The sequence below is a fragment of the Balaenoptera musculus genome, chromosome 15, assembly GCF_009873245.2.
Source record: "Balaenoptera musculus isolate JJ_BM4_2016_0621 chromosome 15, mBalMus1.pri.v3, whole genome shotgun sequence".
Classification (NCBI taxonomy): Eukaryota; Metazoa; Chordata; class Mammalia; order Artiodactyla; family Balaenopteridae; genus Balaenoptera; species Balaenoptera musculus.
In genome coordinates, this window is record NC_045799.1 from 82072394 (window position 1) to 82092632 (window position 20239).

General features: G+C 47.6%; 1 protein-coding gene across 1 annotated transcript; it reads left to right on the forward strand.

Annotated features, from left to right (window-relative positions):
• The first annotated feature begins 3918 nt into the window (after window positions 1-3918).
• ZNF394 (zinc finger protein 394) lies at window positions 3919-11374 on the forward strand. The gene is made up of 3 exons (XM_036824667.1): window positions 3919-4496; window positions 5277-5403; window positions 9971-11374. The coding sequence occupies exons 1-3, from the start codon at window positions 4086-4088 to the stop codon at window positions 11365-11367; spliced, it is 1935 nt and encodes a 644-aa protein (XP_036680562.1). The 5' UTR covers window positions 3919-4085; the 3' UTR covers window positions 11368-11374.
• The last annotated feature ends 8865 nt before the right edge of the window (window positions 11375-20239 follow it).

A 20239-nucleotide genomic window follows, 5' to 3' on the forward strand; every position in this document is an offset into this window, starting at 1 on the left:
AAAAGTAAAACCAATGAATCGCTGAAGTGGTAATTAGTAAATATTGTGCACACACCAAAAAGACAGTGGGCTCCCCTGGTGGCGCAGTGGTTGAGAATCTGCCTGCTAATGCAGGGGACATGAGTTCGAGCCCTGGTCTGGGAAGATCCCACGTGCCGCGGAGCAACTAGGCCCGTGAGCCACAACTACTGAGCCTGCGTGTCTGGAGCCTGTGCTCCGCAACAAGAGAGGCCGCGATAGTGAGAGGCCCGCGCACCGCGTTGAAGAGTGGCCCCTGCTCCCTGCAACTAGAGAAAGCCCTCGCACAGAAACGAAGACCCAACACAGCCAAAAATAAATAAATAAATTAATTAATTAAAAAAAAAAAAGCTCTGCTTTAAAAAAAAAAAAGACAGCAAACTGGGAGCACTCAAACCAAAACAAAGCATGAGGCTCAGAAGTATATTGTTTCAAAGTATCTTATGTAGTGTGGAGGCAGTGACTGTTTATTCTTCACAACGATTGGTTACAATATTAGAATTTTCTTAAATGAAAGGGAATTGGTTAGTGGTTACTTCATATCAATTTGGGGAAACAATTGAAGTTTTGCTTATGATTTTCAGAGGCATAAGCAAGAAATACCCAGGTCACTGTAACCTGGCTTGTCTTGCAAATTAAGTAAGCTAAGTTAAGGTTTGCCCTTATTTTTTTTAACTTATTTATTTTAGTTATTTATTATTTTTGGCTGCGTTGGGTCTTCGTTGCTGCGTGCGCGCTTTCTCTAGTTGTGGGGAGCGGGGGCTGCTCTTTGTTGCGGTGCGCGGGCTTCTCATTGTGGTGGCTTCTCTTGTTGTGGAGCAAGGGCTCTAGGCGTGCTGGCTTCAGTAGTTGTGGCGCACAGGCTTAGCTGCTCCGCGGCATGTGGGATCTTCCGGGACCAGGGCTCAAACCTGTGTTCCCTGCATTGGCAGGCGGATTCTTAACCACTTTGCCACCAGGGAAACCCAAGCTTTGCTCTTATGAGTATAAATTTCTCTTTCCTCTTGGTACCAAGAATAGCTGGATTTCTCCTAAGCCACGATAGTAGTTTGCTTTTACCCGAGATGCACTGCACATCACGTAACTGATCTTGTTTTCTTCTTGCTTTGGCTGCTGAGGTTTCTCAAAGCCAAACTGGGGGTTACCTTTTGCCAGTATACAGCAGTTTACAGTGGGTAATTTCTAATCCCATCTTATCCCTGGCTCCATCTTATTTATTCCTGCCCTGTTTTCCTTTTCTCACTTTCTCTCCTCAATTATTTTTAAAAGATGAGGCAGCTAGCATTCTTCAATTAACTTTTTGAACAAAGCATCAGAAAAGGCATTGGGAACAGAGAAATATGTCATTCAATGATATCAGTGAGAGCAGATGAAAGCATTTGATATTCTGCAGATGAAGGCAAAAGTTACAGGAGAAAGGGAGATAAGAGCTAAGCAAATCACTATATCATGATCAGAGTTCAGAGTCACACAACCCAGAAGCAGGAACTAGTGGAGCCCGGACTGGTAATCAGCTAGTAAGGAGACCTACATCTCCTCTCACTGGGAGGAGATGAAAAATGCTTGTACTGCCTTCATAGAACGTGATATTCTCTTCTGTATTCCATTACTAGTTATATAGGTGGATATTGTCTGGAGCTAGATTTGCCTATACTATAAAGGGTTCTCTTATTTGTGGATTTGCATTCTGTCCAATTCCCTTGCCATCCTTGGCCACCCAATCCTACTCAAAGCCTTGTCCTGGAATACTGGGAAAAGAGCTTTTGACTTCCTGCCAGACTGTGATAGCATTCCCACACAGATGAAAAAGTAGACTTGTGCAAAGTTTCTGCCCTCCAGGGACTTTCAGACCACCTGGAGAGATCAGATGCAAACATGTGACAAGTTATGTCATTAAATTATTACATGTTGGGACTTCCCTGGTGGTCCAGTGGTTAAGACTCTGCGCTCCCAATGCAGGGGGCCTGGGTTTGATCCCTGATCAGGGAACTAGATCCTGCATGCATGCTGCAACTAAGAGCCCATATGCCGCAACTAAAAGATCCTGCAGGCTGCAGCTAAAGATCCCGCAGGCCACAAGGAAGATCCCACACACGGCAACGAAGACCCAGTGCAGCCAAATAAATAAATATTTTAAAAATTATTACATGTTGCTCTAAATTTGTAAAATGATGAATATGAGCCTTGTGAGTAGTGAATTTTTTCTGTGTAAGTGGATTTGACATAAAAATTAATCCCGAAAAATCTGCCTTTTCCTGTTTTTTTGTCCTGTTAATGTCCAATCAAAACAGATCACAACAGACTAATACAGCCACTTACCTGCTAGAGCCTAAAGTAGGGGTTGACTGCCTGTGCTTTTGCACAAACTATGGATAAATCATTAGTTTATAATTTAAACTTTAGTCCACAGATATGTCATATGGAATCCTGACCCTGCCTGGGACTTTGCATTCATAAATCAGGACATTAATTGTACAATACTTATTGAAATAAATGGTATTTTAAATGAATTTACCCATAACATAACTTAGATAATTCTTCATTTGTTAAATAATGCAGATGATTTAATGTAAATATTAAACTAATGTATAGTATCCTTCATTTCAGTTACATGGTTTATTTTTCTGAACATTGGCACAGAAAAGAAGAGGTGGGGTGGCAGTGTCCTTGCAGATACTTAAAATGAAGTGAGGAAGAGGGAGTAAATGATAGAGCAGGGGAGTAGGGCTTAGAATAGGGCAAAATCCTTGGCAACTTGGATACCAACTGTGAAGCACTGCAAGGAAGCTGGGCATAGGAAATCTAAAGTTGGAGGGGATAATACAATCTACTATGGATTTATTGCCTATAAATTTAACCAATTTGAAAATTAAAGGGACTTGCCTGGTGGCACGGTGGTTAAGAATCCGCCTGCCAATACAGGGGACACGGGTTCGAGCCCAGGCCCGTAAAGATTCCACATGCCGCGGAGCAACTAAGCCCATGTGCCACAACTACTGAGCCTGTGCTCTAGAGCCTGCAAGCCACAACTACTGAGCCCACGTGCTGCAACTACCCCGTGCACCTAGAGCCCGTGTTCCACAACAAGAGAAGCCCGCGCACCACAACAAACAGCAGCCCCCGTGCAGCAACAGAGACCCAACACAGCCAAAAATAAATAAATAAATAAATTTATTTTAAAATAATAATAATTTTTTAAATTAAATTAAATTATGTCCTCAGTCCACATGGACTCTTTAAGCTTTATCTCTTCTGTGAAGCTTAATCTCTTCTGTGAAGTCTTTCACTGTACCCTCTCCATTAGGCATGGTTGATTATTTCCACCTCTGGTTATACAAATAGACACTGCATACACCTCAAAGTACTGCATTTACCACACCATCCTGCAAGGATTTGTTTAAGTGTCTGTCTCCCTTAGGAGACTGAACAACGGAGGACGGGGACTATGTCTTCCCAGTTTTGTGTCTGTAGTGTCAAGCACGATGCCTGGCATGTAAAACATACTCAACAAACCTTTCTTGCATTAAATGAATATCCAGTGGATGAATGACCACTTATTGTACAGTTGGAACTTTTAACTTTCCCTAAAACAAAATTTACAAAACTTTATTCACAGATAATGTGTTAAAGAATGACATTCATTTTTAAAGGAAGAATATCCTTTAGTTCGGTAACCTTAGGGACTATAAGCGCCACACTGCAAGGTACTCGTGCAGAGTATCTCTGAGGGGTGAGGACAGCGAACCACAGAGATGCACGTCACTCCTCCGGGGAGCCTAGAGAGACCCCGGAAATGCCCGGGATTGGGCACCGCAGTGAGTCGGGGATGCACTTCCTGCTGGGGCTATTAGTGGTTTTTGTCACGGGACTTGGCAGCTTCTGGGAGGGGTAGCTGCGGGTAGGAGGGGGCTGGGAGGGGGCTGGGCAAGGTGGGGGCTTGTTAGGGACGGGACGGTGGGCAGCCGCTGCTTTGGGGAGATCCGATGAGCTCCGTGGCTTTTTGCTGGGTTTGCCGTCATTTCACCTGAAGGCAGAACTCCGGGAAAGTGCGCACTTGCAGGAGAAGGATGAGTTGGATCTGGACCGCAAGTCAAGGCAGGGTCGCTGCTCTGCCCCTGAGTGACGGACCTTGGATAGTGAAAGTGGAGGAAGATTTACCTGGAGGTGGGGCGTCCGACCCACCAGGGGACTGTCCGGATCCCGAAACTTCCCGACGGCATTTTAGGCGGTTCCGTTATCAGGAGGTGGCCGGACCCGAAGAGGCGCTGAGCCGACTCAGGGAACTTTGTCGTCGGTGGCTGAGGCCCGAGGTGCACTCGAAAGAGCAGATCCTGGAGCTGCTGGTGCTGGAACAGTTCCTGATCATCCTGCCCCAGGAGCTCCAGGCCTGGGTGCGCAAGCACTGCCCGGAGAGCGGGGAGGAGGCTGCCGCCTTGGTTTGGGCTCTACAGAGAGAGCTTGATGGGACCTCACGCCAGGTGAGGAGTGAACGTGTTCTGGTGGTGGGAATGGAGGTGTGAGGGATGCTGTGGGCTTCATAAGTTCTTTCCTTATTACATTTTGCGTGAACTTTAGGATGTGTATGAAACATGAGCCCTTTAACCTAATGGGATGTCATACCATGTCCAGGTAGGTAGGGTCAGAGTTGTTAAACTGTAGGGACACGCAGCTGGTGCCACAGAATTGCTTGACCTGTGGAAATGCACACATCTGGTGTCAGAAGTGAAGGAGTGTTGTAGTGAATATTCAGAGTACTGAGAGCAGAGGAGACACACAGGAGTGTGGTTTTCCTTTACAAGGAAAGGAGAGGCTCAGGGGAAAACACATTACTGCTGTTGGTGAGGTACCGTCCTCTGAAGATAGAACTTTGTATCCATTTCACAGGTGAGGGAACAGCGTCTGAGAGCCAGCACTGCAACTCGGGACTCTGGTTAACCTGTATATTTTCAATCCATATCAGGTTTCTGCTTTGATAAATCACAGCAATATAACCCAAATGAACATTTTGCTCTCCCCCACAAGTTAGCGTAGACAGTTCATAGAAAGGCTTTTCAGGATTCCAGGAGAATGCCAGCTTCTGTTTTTGGTCACTTTGCAACTCCCGCATCAGTACAAGGCTCACTGATAAAGACTCCGTTGGTCGTGACTCGGTTTCTCAGCGCTCGCAGACTTCTCTCTGGAGTCCGGCTTCATCCTGGCACTGTTGGTGACGCCATCCTGGGACGGCAGGTGCTGAGGGAGGTCTTGTGTTGTTTCAGGGGTTGGTGACAGTCCCGGATGTGGCGGTGTCTCTAACCTGGGAGGAATGGGAGCGTCTGGACCCAGCACAGAGGGACCTCTACAGGGAGAGTGCGCCGAAGGATTATGGGAATGCAGTCTCGCCAAGTAAGTGCCCTGCCTTTGCTTGTTTCCAGCTGTGTGTGATTTGTTGCGGGCTTGCTTCAGTAAATCCCCCAGCCAGCCTGCCATTCAGACAAAGGTTGAGAGCCTTCGAGTCCCTTTTGTGACCCAAGCAAGACCTCTCTGTTCTGTATTGTTAGGTGATAGAGTCAGCTTTTTATTTTGGTTCATTTTTCAATAAAAATACATAAGAAAGTATAAAAACGTATAATGAGCACCTGAGGATTCACCACCCAGGTTTATTGAATTTTAATATTGGCCGTGGCTTCATTTTTTTTTCTGAAGAGATAATATATTACAGCCATAGCTATAGGTGAAGCTCTGTGTACCCTCCCTGAAAGCTCTTCCCTTGATCCTTCTGCAGAGGTAACCAATATCCTGACTTATCATTTCCATGCTTGTTTTATATTCTTTCTACATATACATGTAGCCACATATACACATTGTCTCTATATAAATGTATGTAAACACGTAAATATGTAAACGTATATAGTATTTTTACATGCTTTTATGGTATATAAATTATATTACTGTATGGTTCTTTTGCACCTTGGCTTTTTTCTCAGCATTACATTTTTGGGATTTATCCATGTTGATACGTGTAGCTCTAGTTTATTCATTTTAACATCTATATATTTCATTGTATGACTATTCCAATATTTACTTATCCATTCTCCTGTCAATGGACGTTAAGGCTTCTAGTTTTTCACCGTTACACACAGTATTATACCAAACGTTACTGTCTTTTTCTCCCTGTGTTCATATGTAGGAGTCTCTGAAGAGAATATACTTAGGGATGTTTGCCCATCTGGCTGTTCAAAATGATGGGAGCCAATTTGTACTCCTACCAGCCATATATGAGAATTCTTCTTTCTCCACACCCTTGGCAACATTTGGTGTTCAGCTGACAGCATGATGTCTTAACCCAGTAGCCCAAGTGTTCCTTTTAGAATGTTGGGTTGCATCACATCTCTGCTCAGAACCTGAATACTCCTCATTTCATGCAGAGTGAAAGCCTGTGGTGCCTGATGGGACGTGGTCCTGTTCCCTCCTGCTCTCCCCTCACTTACGCCCCCAGCCCCCAGCCTCACTGACCTTGCTGCTCCTTGAGCGTGGTGGGCATCCTGCCTCACGGTCTTTGCTCTGATTGCTCCCTCTGCCTGGAATATTATTCCTCCGGATCTCCGCCAAACGGACTCCCTGACTTGTTTCAAGCCTGTGTTCACATCTCACTTTTCGGCGAGGTCTGACCTGACCGTCATGTTAATACATGATTCCTGCCATCAGCCGCCTCACAGATCCCTCGCCTTGCCTGACCTGGTCCATAGCATTTATTACCCTCTGACATCCTATATATTTGACTTTATGTTCATCTATTGTCTGACCATCCCTTCTGGAATGTCAGCTCCACAGGGGGAAGGATTTTTGTCTTTTGTTCATTTATATCCCAAGTGCCAAGAATAGTGCCTGGCATAGAGTGGGTGCTCAATAAGTAATACTGTTAGGATTAATGAATGGTGTATCCTTATCTCCTCTCCTTTCCTCCACTGTCTTTTAAATTGTTTTGTGGCTGTTCTTTATATTTTTGATACTAATCCTTTGTTATTTTATTGGTTATAGAGGTGGCTTGTCTTTCTAACCATGGTGTTTTTGTTATATAAAATTTTGAAATTTTAATATAGTCAAATTTTTCAATCTTTTACTTTATGGTTTGTGTTTTTCGAATCTTCTTAGGAAAATAGGCCCTTCTCAATCCTGATTCCAACTTCGCAGAGACAACAACTTTAAAATCTTTTCACCCCTTCCAGTGGTATTTATTTTCATATTTCTAAATAAGATGCTTATTCTGCTGGGGTTTTTTTTCTCAGTTTCAGTTATTATCTCTTGACTGCCTGCTAAGGAACACAGGGTCGTGTCTCCCCAGCATGCTCACATTTAGTAGTCCGTAATTCTCTCAGCATAGTTAAATCAGTCTGTTTTTGTTAAGGGAATATTTCAGTATTATGCCCATATAAATATTATCTATATTCACCCACCTAATATATATGATTGTAAGTCTTTTCCTTTACAGCTTTTAGTTTTTCCCAGAATTAATAATGCCTCATTCTGCACGTGCCTCCTTTTCTAACTCCTGAGCACTAGTTCACCCACAGACTCTCTGTTAGAAACGTAAACCCCTCTCAGTGAGTTCAGATCCATCAGATGGGCCATCGGTTTCATTCTCCCCTCGGAGAGTCCCTCCTGAAGCCTCCTCTGCTCCAGGGTGGATGGGCTTCTCCAGGTCAGTTACACAGCTGTTGTCCTAGAACATTCCTTCACTCTCACCTTTTTCTCTTTCCCGGATCCCATACGATTTTCTTCCTTGCTTTACCCCCTCCATGTGATACAGAACGACCTCCAGTATATTACAGAGAACATATACTTGGGAACTCGATGCATGTCTAAACGCCTTTATTCCTCTCTCACATCCAGATCATGGTGTGGCTGGATGCAGCATTCTACTTTAGAAATGACTCTACCTTTGAATTTTGAAGACAGTGGATTTTGTAACTAGCTTGCCATGTTGCAATTGAGAAATCTGACGCCACTGTGATATTTTATCCTTGGTGTGTGATCTGTTCTGTGCAGAAGCCTTTAGGAGCTTTTCTTTATTCCTGCTGGTATGAAATTTCACAATGGGTGTGGCTGGGTGTGAGGTTTCTTTTTTCATTCATTGTTCTGAGTAGTTGGCGGGTCCTGACAATATAGACGCCCGCGTCTTTGAGTTGTGAGAAATTTTTTGTAGTATTCTTTTATTTTATCTATTTATTTTTATCTCATTTTTTCCTGTTTTCTTTCTGGGATTTCTTCCAGTTGGATGTTGGAACTCATGGGCTGATCCTGTAGGGTTCCCTACCTCCTTCCCATTTCCTTATCTTTTCTTCCCCTTTCTGGGAAATCTCCTTAGCTTTATTTTCCAACTCTTAGGTTGAAATATTTCTGCTCTCATTAATATTTTGAAGAGCTTCTTCTTGTTCTTTAAACATCCCTTTTCTTTTCTTTCTTTTTCTTTTTTAAGATTTTTTTGATGTGGACCCCTTTTTTTAAAGTCTTTATTGAAATTGCCACAAGACTGTCCCTGTTCTATGTCTTGGCTCTTTGGCCGCGAGGCATGCGGGATCCCAGCTCCCTGACCAGAGATCGAACCTGCATACCCCGCATTGGAAGGCGAAGTCCCAACCACTGGACCACCAGGGAAGTCCCGAAATATCCCTTTTCTTATTTTTTTAAATAGATTTATTTATTTATTTATTTTTGGCTGCGTTGGGTCTTCGTTGCTGCACGCAGGCTTTCTCTAGTTGCGGCGAGCAGGGGCTACTCTTCATTGCGGTGCATGGGCTTCTCATTGCAGTGGCTTCTCTTGTTGCAGAGCACGGGCTCCAGGCCTGCGGGCTTCAGTAGTTGTGGCACTCAGGCTCAGTAGTTGTGGCTCGGGGGCTCTAGAGTGCAGGCTCAGTAGTTGTGGCACACAGGCTTAGCTGCTCCGCGGCATGTGGGATCTTCCCGGACCAGGGCTCGAACCGTGTCCCCTGCATTGGCAGGCGGATTCTTAACCACTGCGCCACCAGGGAAGTCCCAAACCCAAGCATTCTGACTGGAAACTCTATTGGGAAGGACTTGTGAACTGTGATCTTCAGGACCGGGTCAGGCATCAGGCGCTGTTTCACCTGGGAATTCCCACATGTCAGTGTCTCAGGGTCTTTGGCCCAGGCTGCCAAGTTTTCCCATAGAGAGATTCAGTCAACAGATATTTCACTGTGTGTCTGCAGAGAAGCCAGGCACAGTTCTAGGTGGGAATCCAGTAGGGACTAAAGCCTACGAAATCCCTGCCCTTTCTGCCGGGAGGATGTCAGGCTCGGGGCTGACAGTTTGAGCCTGAACAGAGGACAGTGCATGGAGGTTCCACCAGTCAGTGTGTCCATTTTCACTTGACTCTCCTCATGGGAAGGTGGTACCTGTCCCCTGTTCTCAGCTGTGCCTCACGTCCCCAGTCCCGAATTTACCTGGTTCAGCCTTCCTGGAGAGTAAACTGCAAGAATTCTGGACTGGGGGATGGAATCCTTCACAGACTTTCCATCAGTCCTAGATTTACTGCCTACCCAGAGCCTGCCTTCAGACTGGCGGCACCTGGTGTGTCTGTTACTGTAACTCACCCACGAATCTCTCTTAGTAAAGCATCCTGCATGCACGGGATAAAGGTTGTACCATCTGTGTCGACACCTTCTCCAGTAATGCCTCGTGTAATACAGTGATTCACACAACAGTGCAGTGGGGCTGGGGCAGGAGAGACAGGTTGGCCAGCAGAGGCACAAGTATAAAAGGAAAGAAACGGGGTTTGTACAGGTAAATGTGAGCACATCTGACAGGTTAGTTAAAATAATTTAACTTCAGGAGTGGTTTCATGGAGGACGTTAAAAGGGCTTTGGTGGGGGGGGTTGTTTTTCTGCTAGCACTTTCTTATTCACTCTTGCGCAAGGATGAAATGTCAGCAATTTGTATTTTCATGTTTCAGGTTTGGAAACCAGAACTGAGAACAAAGAGTTGATTCTAAAGCAAGAAATTCTAGAAGAAGTGGAGCCACAAGGGCAGCTACAAGGGTCCCAGGAGAAGGGGCCCCTGTCTTCCGAGTGTGGGGATGCCCATGAGGACAGGATAGAAAAGCCCTCAGGTGACCCCTCAATGCTGAAACTTGAAAAGTCTCCTGAAGATCAGGGAGTCACCAGCATCTCAGATCTCAAGAGTGCTCCCAGAGAAGAGGGAGACTCCAAAAACAATGAATTTGGGCCTAGTGCCAAAAGTTCAAACTTTGTTCCTGCTCAGCACATCCAGACAGCAGAGAGACCCATTACCGGTGATGAACGTGGGAACAATTGCAAACACAGGTTAGATACCGTGAAACCTCATGAATCTCTTGACAGTGGGGAAAACTGCCATCATTCAAGCCTACTTGAGGCCCAGAGGCGGTTCCATGAAGAAAGACCTTATATGTGTGACACCTGTGAGAAGAGTTTCAAACAGCGTTCCGACCTCTTTAAACACCAGAGAACCCACACCGGGGAGAAGCCCTACGGGTGTTCTGTCTGTGGGAAAAGCTTCAGTCAGAGCGCTACCCTCGTTAAACACCAGAGGACTCACACCGGAGAGAAGCCTTACACCTGCCCCAAGTGTGGGGACAGCTTCAGACAGAGCTCAAATCTCAGTCGGCATCAGAGAGTCCACATGGGGGAGAAGCACTACATGTGTCATGAGTGCGGGGAAATCTGCCGTATCTCCAACCATTTTAGACATCAGAGGACACACCAGGGGGAGAGACCCTACACGTGTGAAGAGTGTGCGAAGAGCTTTAAACGGTGTTCTGACCTCTCCAAACACCAGAGAATCCACACCGGGGAGAAGCCCTACGAATGCCAAGAATGTGGGAAAAGCTTCAGTCAGAGCGCAACCCTCGTTAAACACCAGAGGACACACACAGGTGAGAAGCCGTACACGTGCCCCAAATGTGGGGACAGCTTCAGACAGAGCTCACACCTCAACCGGCATCAGAGAGTCCACATGGGGGAGAAGCACTACACATGTCATGAGTGCGGGGAAATCTGCCGTATCTCCAACCATTTTAGACATCAGAGGACACACCAGGGGGAGAGACCCTACACGTGTGAAGAGTGTGCGAAGAGCTTTAAACGGTGTTCTGACCTCTCCAAACACCAGAGAATCCACACCGGGGAGAAGCCCTACGAATGCCAAGAATGTGGGAAAAGCTTCAGTCAGAGCGCAACCCTCGTTAAACACCAGAGAACTCACACTGGAGAGAAGCCTTACAGATGTCTTGAATGTGGGGACAGCTTTAGACAGAGTTCACACCTCATCCGACACCAAAGAATCCATAGAAATAAAGCCCCATCATTTTGACATGCTTCTGCATGAGCTGTTTTGTTTCTCTCTCTCTCTTGCTTTCTTTCCAGAAACTACATTCTTTGGCTTTTGGAGTATTTCAGTAATCGTGGGTCATACTGCCTTGGGCATCACACCCAAGAAAGATTGAGTCCAGCTAGAGTCTAGGGACGCCCTTTGGTAGCGTATTGCCTTGAAGCAGGACTGCGTGAGTCAGGAGCCCCACAGGAACACACTTTCCAGCAGAGCGAGGGCGGAACCGTGAGAGTTCTGTCCTTGTCACTCTTCTGGAACCTCTGCTTTTGGACCAAATCTTGTCCCTCCTGTGACTTCCCTGAGAATGTATTGCAGTCACTTAGAATTGTCTTCCTACTTAGATGGTAGATATTTTATACTCCAGAACACCTTGTACAGTTCAGTGCCTACAAGAGGCACTCTATATATTTGACTTTTTTAAAAATTAATTTTGCAGAGTCCCTCTTTCTTTCCCATTCTTTCCTTGTTGGGTTAAACACAGCTAAAAACTTGGATTAGAGCCTAAATCTATCTGATTATCTTTCTAGTGCTACCCACTGATAATATGCATTGCATCCAAATTTTTTGAACTTTTTTTTTTAAGTTAAGGGAATATAAGTACATTATTGGATATCTGGGAAAACAATAGGGGAAAAATTACCCAAAATCCCAACACCACAATCCATTTGATACCGGTATTTTGGTGTATTTCCTTCTGATACTTTTTCTATGCATATTTCTCTATATAACAAAAATCACAGTGTTTACATTTTATATCTTCTTTAGTATTATGTCTTGAGGATTTTACTTGGTTTTCCTAAACTTTATGCTTAATAGCTGGTCATTTTCCATCAAGTGGATGTAACAATTCCTTTTGTTGGAAGTTTCAGGTCTGTCTCATTTTTCATTGTTGCAAAAAATGCTGTAGTGAATGTCAGTGTAATTTTAGGATTTGGATTGTTCTTTAGAATCTAACGCTATGTTCAGAGAAGTAGAATTCCTTGTTCAGTGTTTTAGTTATTTCATGGCTTTCAATACACCTTCCCAATTTCTTTCCCCCAAAGCAAGTGCCAAATTACATTCTATTATGAGTGTACCCAGGAAGAAAAAAAACAAATTTTTGATAAACTTGTAGCAATCTTCAGCGAGACTCAAAAAGCACTAACTATAAAAGATTGACAAATTTAACTACACTGTATTAGGAAAAAACAAAATAGGAATTACAGCCCATGAAGATGAAAACATACTCAATTACATTAGTAATAAGAAAAATGCAAATTAAGCCACAATTAGATACTATTTCACACCTTACAGATTATCAAACGTTTCAAAATCTGTCAGTACCAAGTACTAACAAAGATGTAGAGTGGTGGGAACTCTCCTCAGCTATTGGTGTGTAAGTTGTTACGTTTATTAGGGAAAACAATTTGGTGCTACTTCTTAAAGTTGAACATGTATATAACTTATTCCTAGGTCTTTTCACAGGGAACCAAGAGGCATTTGACATGCTGTTTTGTAAAAGCCCCAAATTGCAAACATCCTGAAAACTGATCAGCCAAAGAAGAGTTTCATAAATTGTGCTATATTCCTGCAGTGGGATACTCAGTGTCAGTGAATATGACTGAACCACAGCTATACAGAGATGCATGATTCTCAACACACATGTAGTGAAAGAACAAGAGTATGATTCCATGTACATAAAGTTCCAGAAAAAGCAAAACTAGGTAATATATTGTCCAGACAGAGATAAGTGGTATATCTACATAATGCAAGAGAATGATTAACCTTTGTTGAAGAGGAAGGGAGATGAAACTGGAGAGAATATAAGGGACTTTTGTGATTCTGAAGGTGATTTATTCCTTCACTAGGATGAGGAGGCGTGGGTGTTTTTATTTCTGTCATATATATTCATATACTTTTGAACTGTGATATCTCACAAAAAACATGGAAAGTTTATTGTGAAATATTGTTAACATACACACAAGTGTAGACTAGAGAGAACGATTTTAAAGAACGTTCACATATGCACCACACCGATTAATCAATTCTTAATATGTCATATTTGTTTCATATCATTTTTTTTTTTTGGCTGTACCGCACGGCTTGTGGGATCTTAGTTCCCTGACCAGGGATCAAACCTGGGCCCCCTGTAGTGAAAGCGCGGAGTCCTAACCACTGGACCACCAGAGAATTCCCTTCATATCATTTTTAAGGAAATAAAATAATATAGGACATCCCTGGTGGCGCAATGGTTAAGAATCCACCTGCCAATGCAGGGGACACGGGTTCGAGTCCTGGTCTGGGAAGCTCCCACGTGCCACGGAGCAACTAAGCCCGTGTGACACAGCTACTCAGCCTGTGCTCTAGAGCCCGCGAGCCACAACTACTGAGCCCACACACCACAACTACTGAAGCCTCCACGCTTAGAGCCTGTGCTCCGCAACAAGAGAAGCCACCGCAATGAGAAGCCCGCGCAGCACAATGAAGAGTGGCCCCCGCTCACCGCAACTAGAGAAAGCCCACGCCCAGCAATGAAGACCCAACGCAGCCAAAAATAAAATATGAATTCATAAATTAAAAAAAAAAACAATGTATACTGTAAGGCAGTGGTCCCCAACCTTTCCAGCACCAGGGACCAGTTTCGTGGAAGACAATTTTTCCAAGGATGGGGGTTGTGGGGGGAGTGATGGTTCAGGCAGTAACGCACGCGACAGGGAGCGGCATATGAAGCTTCACTCACTCGCCTGCCACTCACCTCCTGCTGTGTGGCCCGGATCCGGTACCAGTCCTCAGCCCCAGGGTTGGGGACCCCTACTGTAAGGGACACTCATGTGCCCTCCCTAATCCCATTCCCCTCACCTTCAAGCCAACTCGTTACCCAAGGAGAGCACGTTTCTGTAGTTGTCCAGCATCACGTCTCTGTAGAGGGCCTTCTGAGGCCAGTGCAGTGCGTCCCACTCTTCCCTGGTGAAGTACACAGCCACGTCCTCAAAGGCCAGCAACCCCTGGAAGCACAGCGACTAACTGCAGCTGCGATTCTTACAATAACTTCGTGAGCTACAGTATTACTATTACAGATGCTCAACACTGGAGGCTTCTCTGGCCGTTGGGTCTCTGCCGCAGTCACTCAGCTCTGCTCTGGTAGCACAGACGCAGCACAGACAACAGGAGAGCAAACGGGTGTGGCTGTGACCCAGTAAAACTACTCCCAGCTCCAGGTGAGTTGGCCGACCCTGCTCTGCACAACCCTACCTTCCACATCCTGTATTTCTTCTGCCCGGATCTCTCAGGAAAGAGATGGCTCACTCCCATGAGGTCACTGAGGACGGGGCAGTGTGCGGGCCATTCGCACAGGGATGGACAGGCTAACGGGACACAGGGATGGACAGGCTAATGGGACATAGGGATGGACAGGCTAACGGGAACCAACCAGGCGGGCTGGAGCTCGAGGGCTGGCTGTCGTGGGCACTGCTACCCACTAGGTGTGAAGGGGGAGGACGGGAGGGGACACTGGCATCCAGAAAGTTGCTGGAGAAGCGAGACCTGAGGGGGGGCGGCCCAGCGGGGAGGGACTGAGGGATAAACCCCCAGCAGCGATCCCCTCCAGGCCTCCGGGCCCCACCCCATCCCCCTGCCAGAAGCCAACCCGAAGCAAGAGCAAGGGAGCCCATGGATGGAGAAGATAAAGGCCAGTCTCCCAGGGCGCAGACAAAGTGGGGAACGGTGGAGAGTGTCTCCACGGGGCCAAACGCAGACCGCTGAGCACCGTGCCCACAGCAGAAGTTTCCATCTGCAACTGTGTACCCAGCTCCCGGGGGCCGAGAGGCCTGGCGTCTGCCCCCCCAACACTCGCTGTGGTTCAGGGTGTTCGTGCGGAAGGGCTTCAGCAATAGGAATACCAGCCCCACCCGAGATGCTTCACATCGCTCCCGTCTGCAGACAGACCCTGAGTCTCCCAAACGACAGGCCTTTCTTCCCTCCTGCCCACACCTGGCTCCAGGGTTAGGGTCTCACGCCCCCTCCCCCGATCCCCAACGTCCTCCGTCCCCAGAGCTGCCTGCAGACGCCCTCACCTGCCCCACCCGCCCGCTGCCTTCTCTGCACCTGCGTGGAGGCTCCCAGGTGCTGGGATACAACGGTTCAAACCCCCAGAGTTCTCTCTGCGCGTGGGGCTTTCTAGCTGGGCCCTTCGTGTGGCCCCACAGTTCTCGCCCTCATGGTCCTCACCAGTGGTCTTCTCCCCCTTTATCACCCCCGTTCCTTCAGGAAACATTTACTGAGCACCAAGAAGTCACCGGCCTCTGGGCCACACGCCAGTGACAGTGAACGCACAGAGGTGACAGCTCCTGCTGGGCCCACAGGACCAGCTCCTCGGGCTGCGCACTGCTCGACTCTAGGGGACACTTCACATGGCAGCTGTGACAACGGGGCCCCCAGAGCTGCTAAGTGCACAGCCTGTGCGACCCACGGAGCCCCAGCCCCGCTTCAGGGAGTGAAGGGTCCAGCGGGGAAGCGGGAGAAGTCAACACAGTGACGATCCGGGGGTCCACGGGGGGCGACGGGGGCTGTGAGGACAGGGGCTCACCCCACCCCCTCCTCTCAGGAGGCACTGCCAGTCACATCCCAGAAAACAGCCCCCGGGGCACATGGCCCTCACCTCCTCCCGCCTCCCCGCCGGCTCCCAGACATTCCCTGCATCGGCCTCACCTCTCCTCTCCTCTCCCTCCTGGTGACCCCTCCTCCTCGGGCCCGATTCCATTCTCTCCTGTCTCCTCCAGGGTCTTAATCCAATGACCACGACTCTTCTCTTTGCCCTTTTCCCCCTTGTGATACTGTGATTTAAATAAGAAATATATATTTGGTCTTCCTCCCTACTTCTGGCACAGAGTTCCTAAAAACCCTTGGACTTTCCTAAGGGATAAGAACAGAGGAGCATCTTTTAATATTTGGGCTTTTGTCCTCGGTTTCTGAAATAGCTCCAGGGCCATACAGGTGAGAGGAACGTCTTGTTACTCATAACAAATCCCTCAACCACACCTGAGTTCATGTTAATGCGGAAAACTCCTAAGGATGGGGCTGGATGTCAGGGGAACAAGCATGTGACGAGAGGGTGAGAACCTTCACCCCCAGCACCTGAGGGGCGGGGGGAGGCTGGGGTTCAGCCAGTCACCCAAGGTCAGTGACTCGACCCATCACGCCTACGTAATGAACCCCCATAAAAACGCAGAAACGGAGGTGCTGGGCGGTGTCTGCCTGGAGAGGAAAGCCCTGCACCCCTCCCCCACTCCCCTGCCCTGTGCCTCTCTTCCGTCGGGCTGATCCTGAGTTGTCGCCTTTTACATGAACCAGGGATCTGCTAAGTAAACCGTTTTCAGAGTTCCGGGAGCCACTCTACCAGATCAATGGCACCCGCGGAGTGGGTCGTGGGAACCCCAATTTAGAGCCGGTGGGTCAGAAGCACAGGTGACAGCCTGCACTTGTGATTGGCGTCTGAGGTCGGGGCGGGGGCGGCCCTGCGGGGACTGAGCCCTTACCCTGTGGGTCCGATGCTAACTCCAGGGGGACAGTGTCAGAATGAGTTAAATTGCGGGCACCCAGCTGGCGTCAGAACGGTCAGAAGTGAGGCGTCATGAAGCAGAGCAACACAGCCGCGTTCCTTCCCAGACTATCCCTCCTGCCCGTAGCCCGCAAGGATGTTGCCGCCTCTCCTGCCTTCACAAAGATGCTCCGGGTGCCTTGCTCCCTCTCGCTTCCGCCCTCTCCTTCCCTTACTGGGCCTTTTCTGTAAAGAAAACCCTACACAGTCACCTCCAGTCACCCCACACCCACCCTCTCTGGCTCTTCTGCAGCTGTCCTCCTGAGCCCAGCCCAGCCCTCCGCCCACGTGGGGACACAAGGGAGAGTAATGGGGTTAATGCGGGACCTTAGAGAGATTTCACAGGGGATTTTTGAGCTGAGTCTCAGCAGATGCAGAGGTGGGTCTGCCTGCGGACAGGGAGACCAGGACGCACACAGGCCGGGGGACAGAAGGGAGTCCACACCCCTGCGGGCGGGTCCTCTGGCCGTCAGGGAAGGCGGGAGATGCCACCAGAAAGGCAGACAGAGCTCTGCGACCCCTCAGCAAACGCGGACACGCTGGGCCAACGGGTCAAACCGCTGCCCCTCGAACTCCCTCTTGCCTCCCTCCCGTCCAAGACTGTTCTTTCCAAATGTCGCGATGGTTCCTCACGTGTCTCCTCACTTTTCTACTCAGCTTCTCACAATCACCCTCCATCATGTTACGAGTTCAGTAACTAAGCTTCCCGTGTACCCTTTGATGCCAACAGATCAGAATTTATCCTGTGTTGCAGGAGTTTGTTTCCATAGCTCCCTCTCCAAATGGCTTGTAAGAGCCTTAGGTGAGAGCTTCTCTCCCAGCACCAAGGCAGTACTATCTGGTATACAGTAGGTACACAATAATGCTCACTGACAGAAACAAGGAGCAACTGTGGTGACAACAGCTCAAACTTACAGAGCGCTCCACATGTCACTAGATACCCTGCCGATACTCCATGTGCCCCGTTTCATTGACTCCTCACAACTCTGCGACAGCTACTCTCATTAGCCCATTTTCCAGATAAGGAAACCGTGAGAGATCAGGTAACACATCTAAAACAGAGTCTGGATTTGAACCCGTCTGGCCCCAAAGTTTAAGCTCTTCACATCCTACCTTCCAAGAAGGAAAAACCCCCAGCTGATAAAGATGGCTCGACCTGAACAGAGGAGTTAAAGCCATGTGAAAGCCATCGCCCGGCGCTGAGACTACACCAAGGAAGGGGAGGAGGAACCCTGCTCACCTTCCACAGGACTGGCAGGAACACGGCTTCCATGGCCTGGTCTCTGATGTGGTGCAGGATCCCGGCCATCAGGGTAAGCTGAAGGAGAGGAAAAGAGAACACGTAAGGCCAGCCCCGATTTGAAGCTCTCTCACCAGGCAGCCCTGGGATAGGGAATTCCAACAGGGCCAATGAACCTCATCTAAACACCCCAATCACTGAAAGCAGCAACTCAAACAGACATTTGTACCCCCATGTTCCTCACAGCATTAATCACAAGAGCCAAATGATGGAGGCAACCCAAGCATCCCGGACAGATGAATGAATAAACAAGTGGTGGTCTACAGACAACAGAATATTATTCAGTGTTAAATAGGAAGGAAATTCTGAAACCTGCTACAACATGGATGCACCTTGAGGACGTTATGCTAAATGAAATAGGCCAGACATAAAAGGACAAATATTGTATGATTCCACTTATATGAGGTACCTGGAGTAGTCAAATTCATAGAGACAGAAAGTGGAAGGGGCTTCCCTGGTGGCGCAGTGGTTAAGAATCTGCCTGCCAATGCAGGGGACACGGGTTTGAGCCCTGGTCTGGGAAGATCCCACATGCCGCGGAGCGAATAAGCCCGTGAGCCACAACTACTGAGCCTGCGCGTCTGGAGCCTGTGCTCCGCAACGGGAGAGGCCGCGACAGTGAGAGGCCCGCGCACCGCGATGAATAGTGGCCTCCGCTCGCCGCAACTGGAGAAAGCCCTCGCACAGAAACGAAGACCCAACACAACCAAAAATAAATATAAATAAATAAATAAATTTATTTTAAAAAAAGAAAGTGGAAGGGTGCTTTCCAGGGGCGGAGTAGAGGGGAAAATGGAGAGTTGGTGTTTAATGGGTGCAGAGATTCAGTTTGAAGATGAAAAAAGTTCTGGAGATGGACCATGGTGGTGGCTGCACAACAATGTGAATGGGGGCTTCCCTGGTGGTGCAGTGGTTAAGAATCCGCCTGCCAATGCAGGAGACACGGGTTCCAGCCCTGGTCAGGGAAGATTCCACACACTGCGAAGCAACTAAGCCCATGCGCCACAACTACTGAGCCTGTGCTCTAGAGCCCGCGAGACACAACTACTGAGCCCACATGCCACAACTACTGAAGCCCACGCGCCTAGAGTCCATGCTCCGCAACGAGAAGCCACCACGATGAGAAGCCCGCACACCACAACGAAGAGTAGCCCCTGCTCGCCACAACTAGAGAAGGCCCGTGTGCAGCACTGAAGACCCAATGCAGCCAAAAATAAATAAAATTTAAAAAGAAAAAAAAAATTCCTAATTTATCCCTCCCCACCCCGACCTCTCCTCTTTAGTAACCAAAAGTTTGTTTTCTATGTCTGTGAGTCTGTTTCTGTTTTGTAAATAATATTTGTATCATTTTTTTTGATTCCACATATAAATGATATCATAGGATATTTGTCTTTCTCTCTCTGACTTACTTCACTTAGTATGATCATCTCTAGGTCCATTCTACCCAAGAAGTTTTTTTTTTTTAAGATTTATTTATTATTTATTGATTTTATTTATTTTTGGCTGCATTGGGTCTTAGTTGCAGCATGCAGGATCTTCGCTGTGGCGTGCGGGCTTCTCTCTAGTTGTGGCATGCAGGTTTTCTCTCTCTACTTGTGGCTCATAGGCTCCAGGGCACGTGAGCTCTGTAGTTTGTGGCATGCAGTCTCTCTCGTTGAGGCGTGCAAGATCAGTAGTTGTGGTGCGTGGGCCCAGTTGCCCCACAGCATGTGGGATCTTAGTTCCCCAGCCAGGGACCGAACCCACATCCCCTGCATTGGAAGGCGGATTCTTTACCACTGGACCACCAGCGAAGTCCTCCAAGAAGTTTTAAAATTCCTAATGCTCAGGCTACACCCTAGTCCAATTTAATCAGAAACTCTGGTGCTGGGACCCAGTTTTTTTTTGTTTTTTGTTTTTGCCACACCACGTGGCTTGCAGGATCATAGTTCCCTGACTAGGGATTGAACCTGGGCCCACGGCAGTGAAAGTGCTGAGTC

Bases quoted from the DNA above. Each gene is read 5' to 3' on its own strand.
- ZNF394 (XM_036824667.1), top strand. From the start codon at position 4,086: ATGAGTTGGATCTGGACCGCAAGTCAAGGCAGGGTCGCTGCTCTGCCC. The intron at 4,497-5,276 runs GTGAGGAGTGAA...GTGTTGTTTCAG, and splicing joins TTGATGGGACCTCACGCCAG to GGGTTGGTGACAGTCCCGGA. The intron at 5,404-9,970 runs GTAAGTGCCCTG...TTCATGTTTCAG, and splicing joins TGGGAATGCAGTCTCGCCAA to GTTTGGAAACCAGAACTGAG.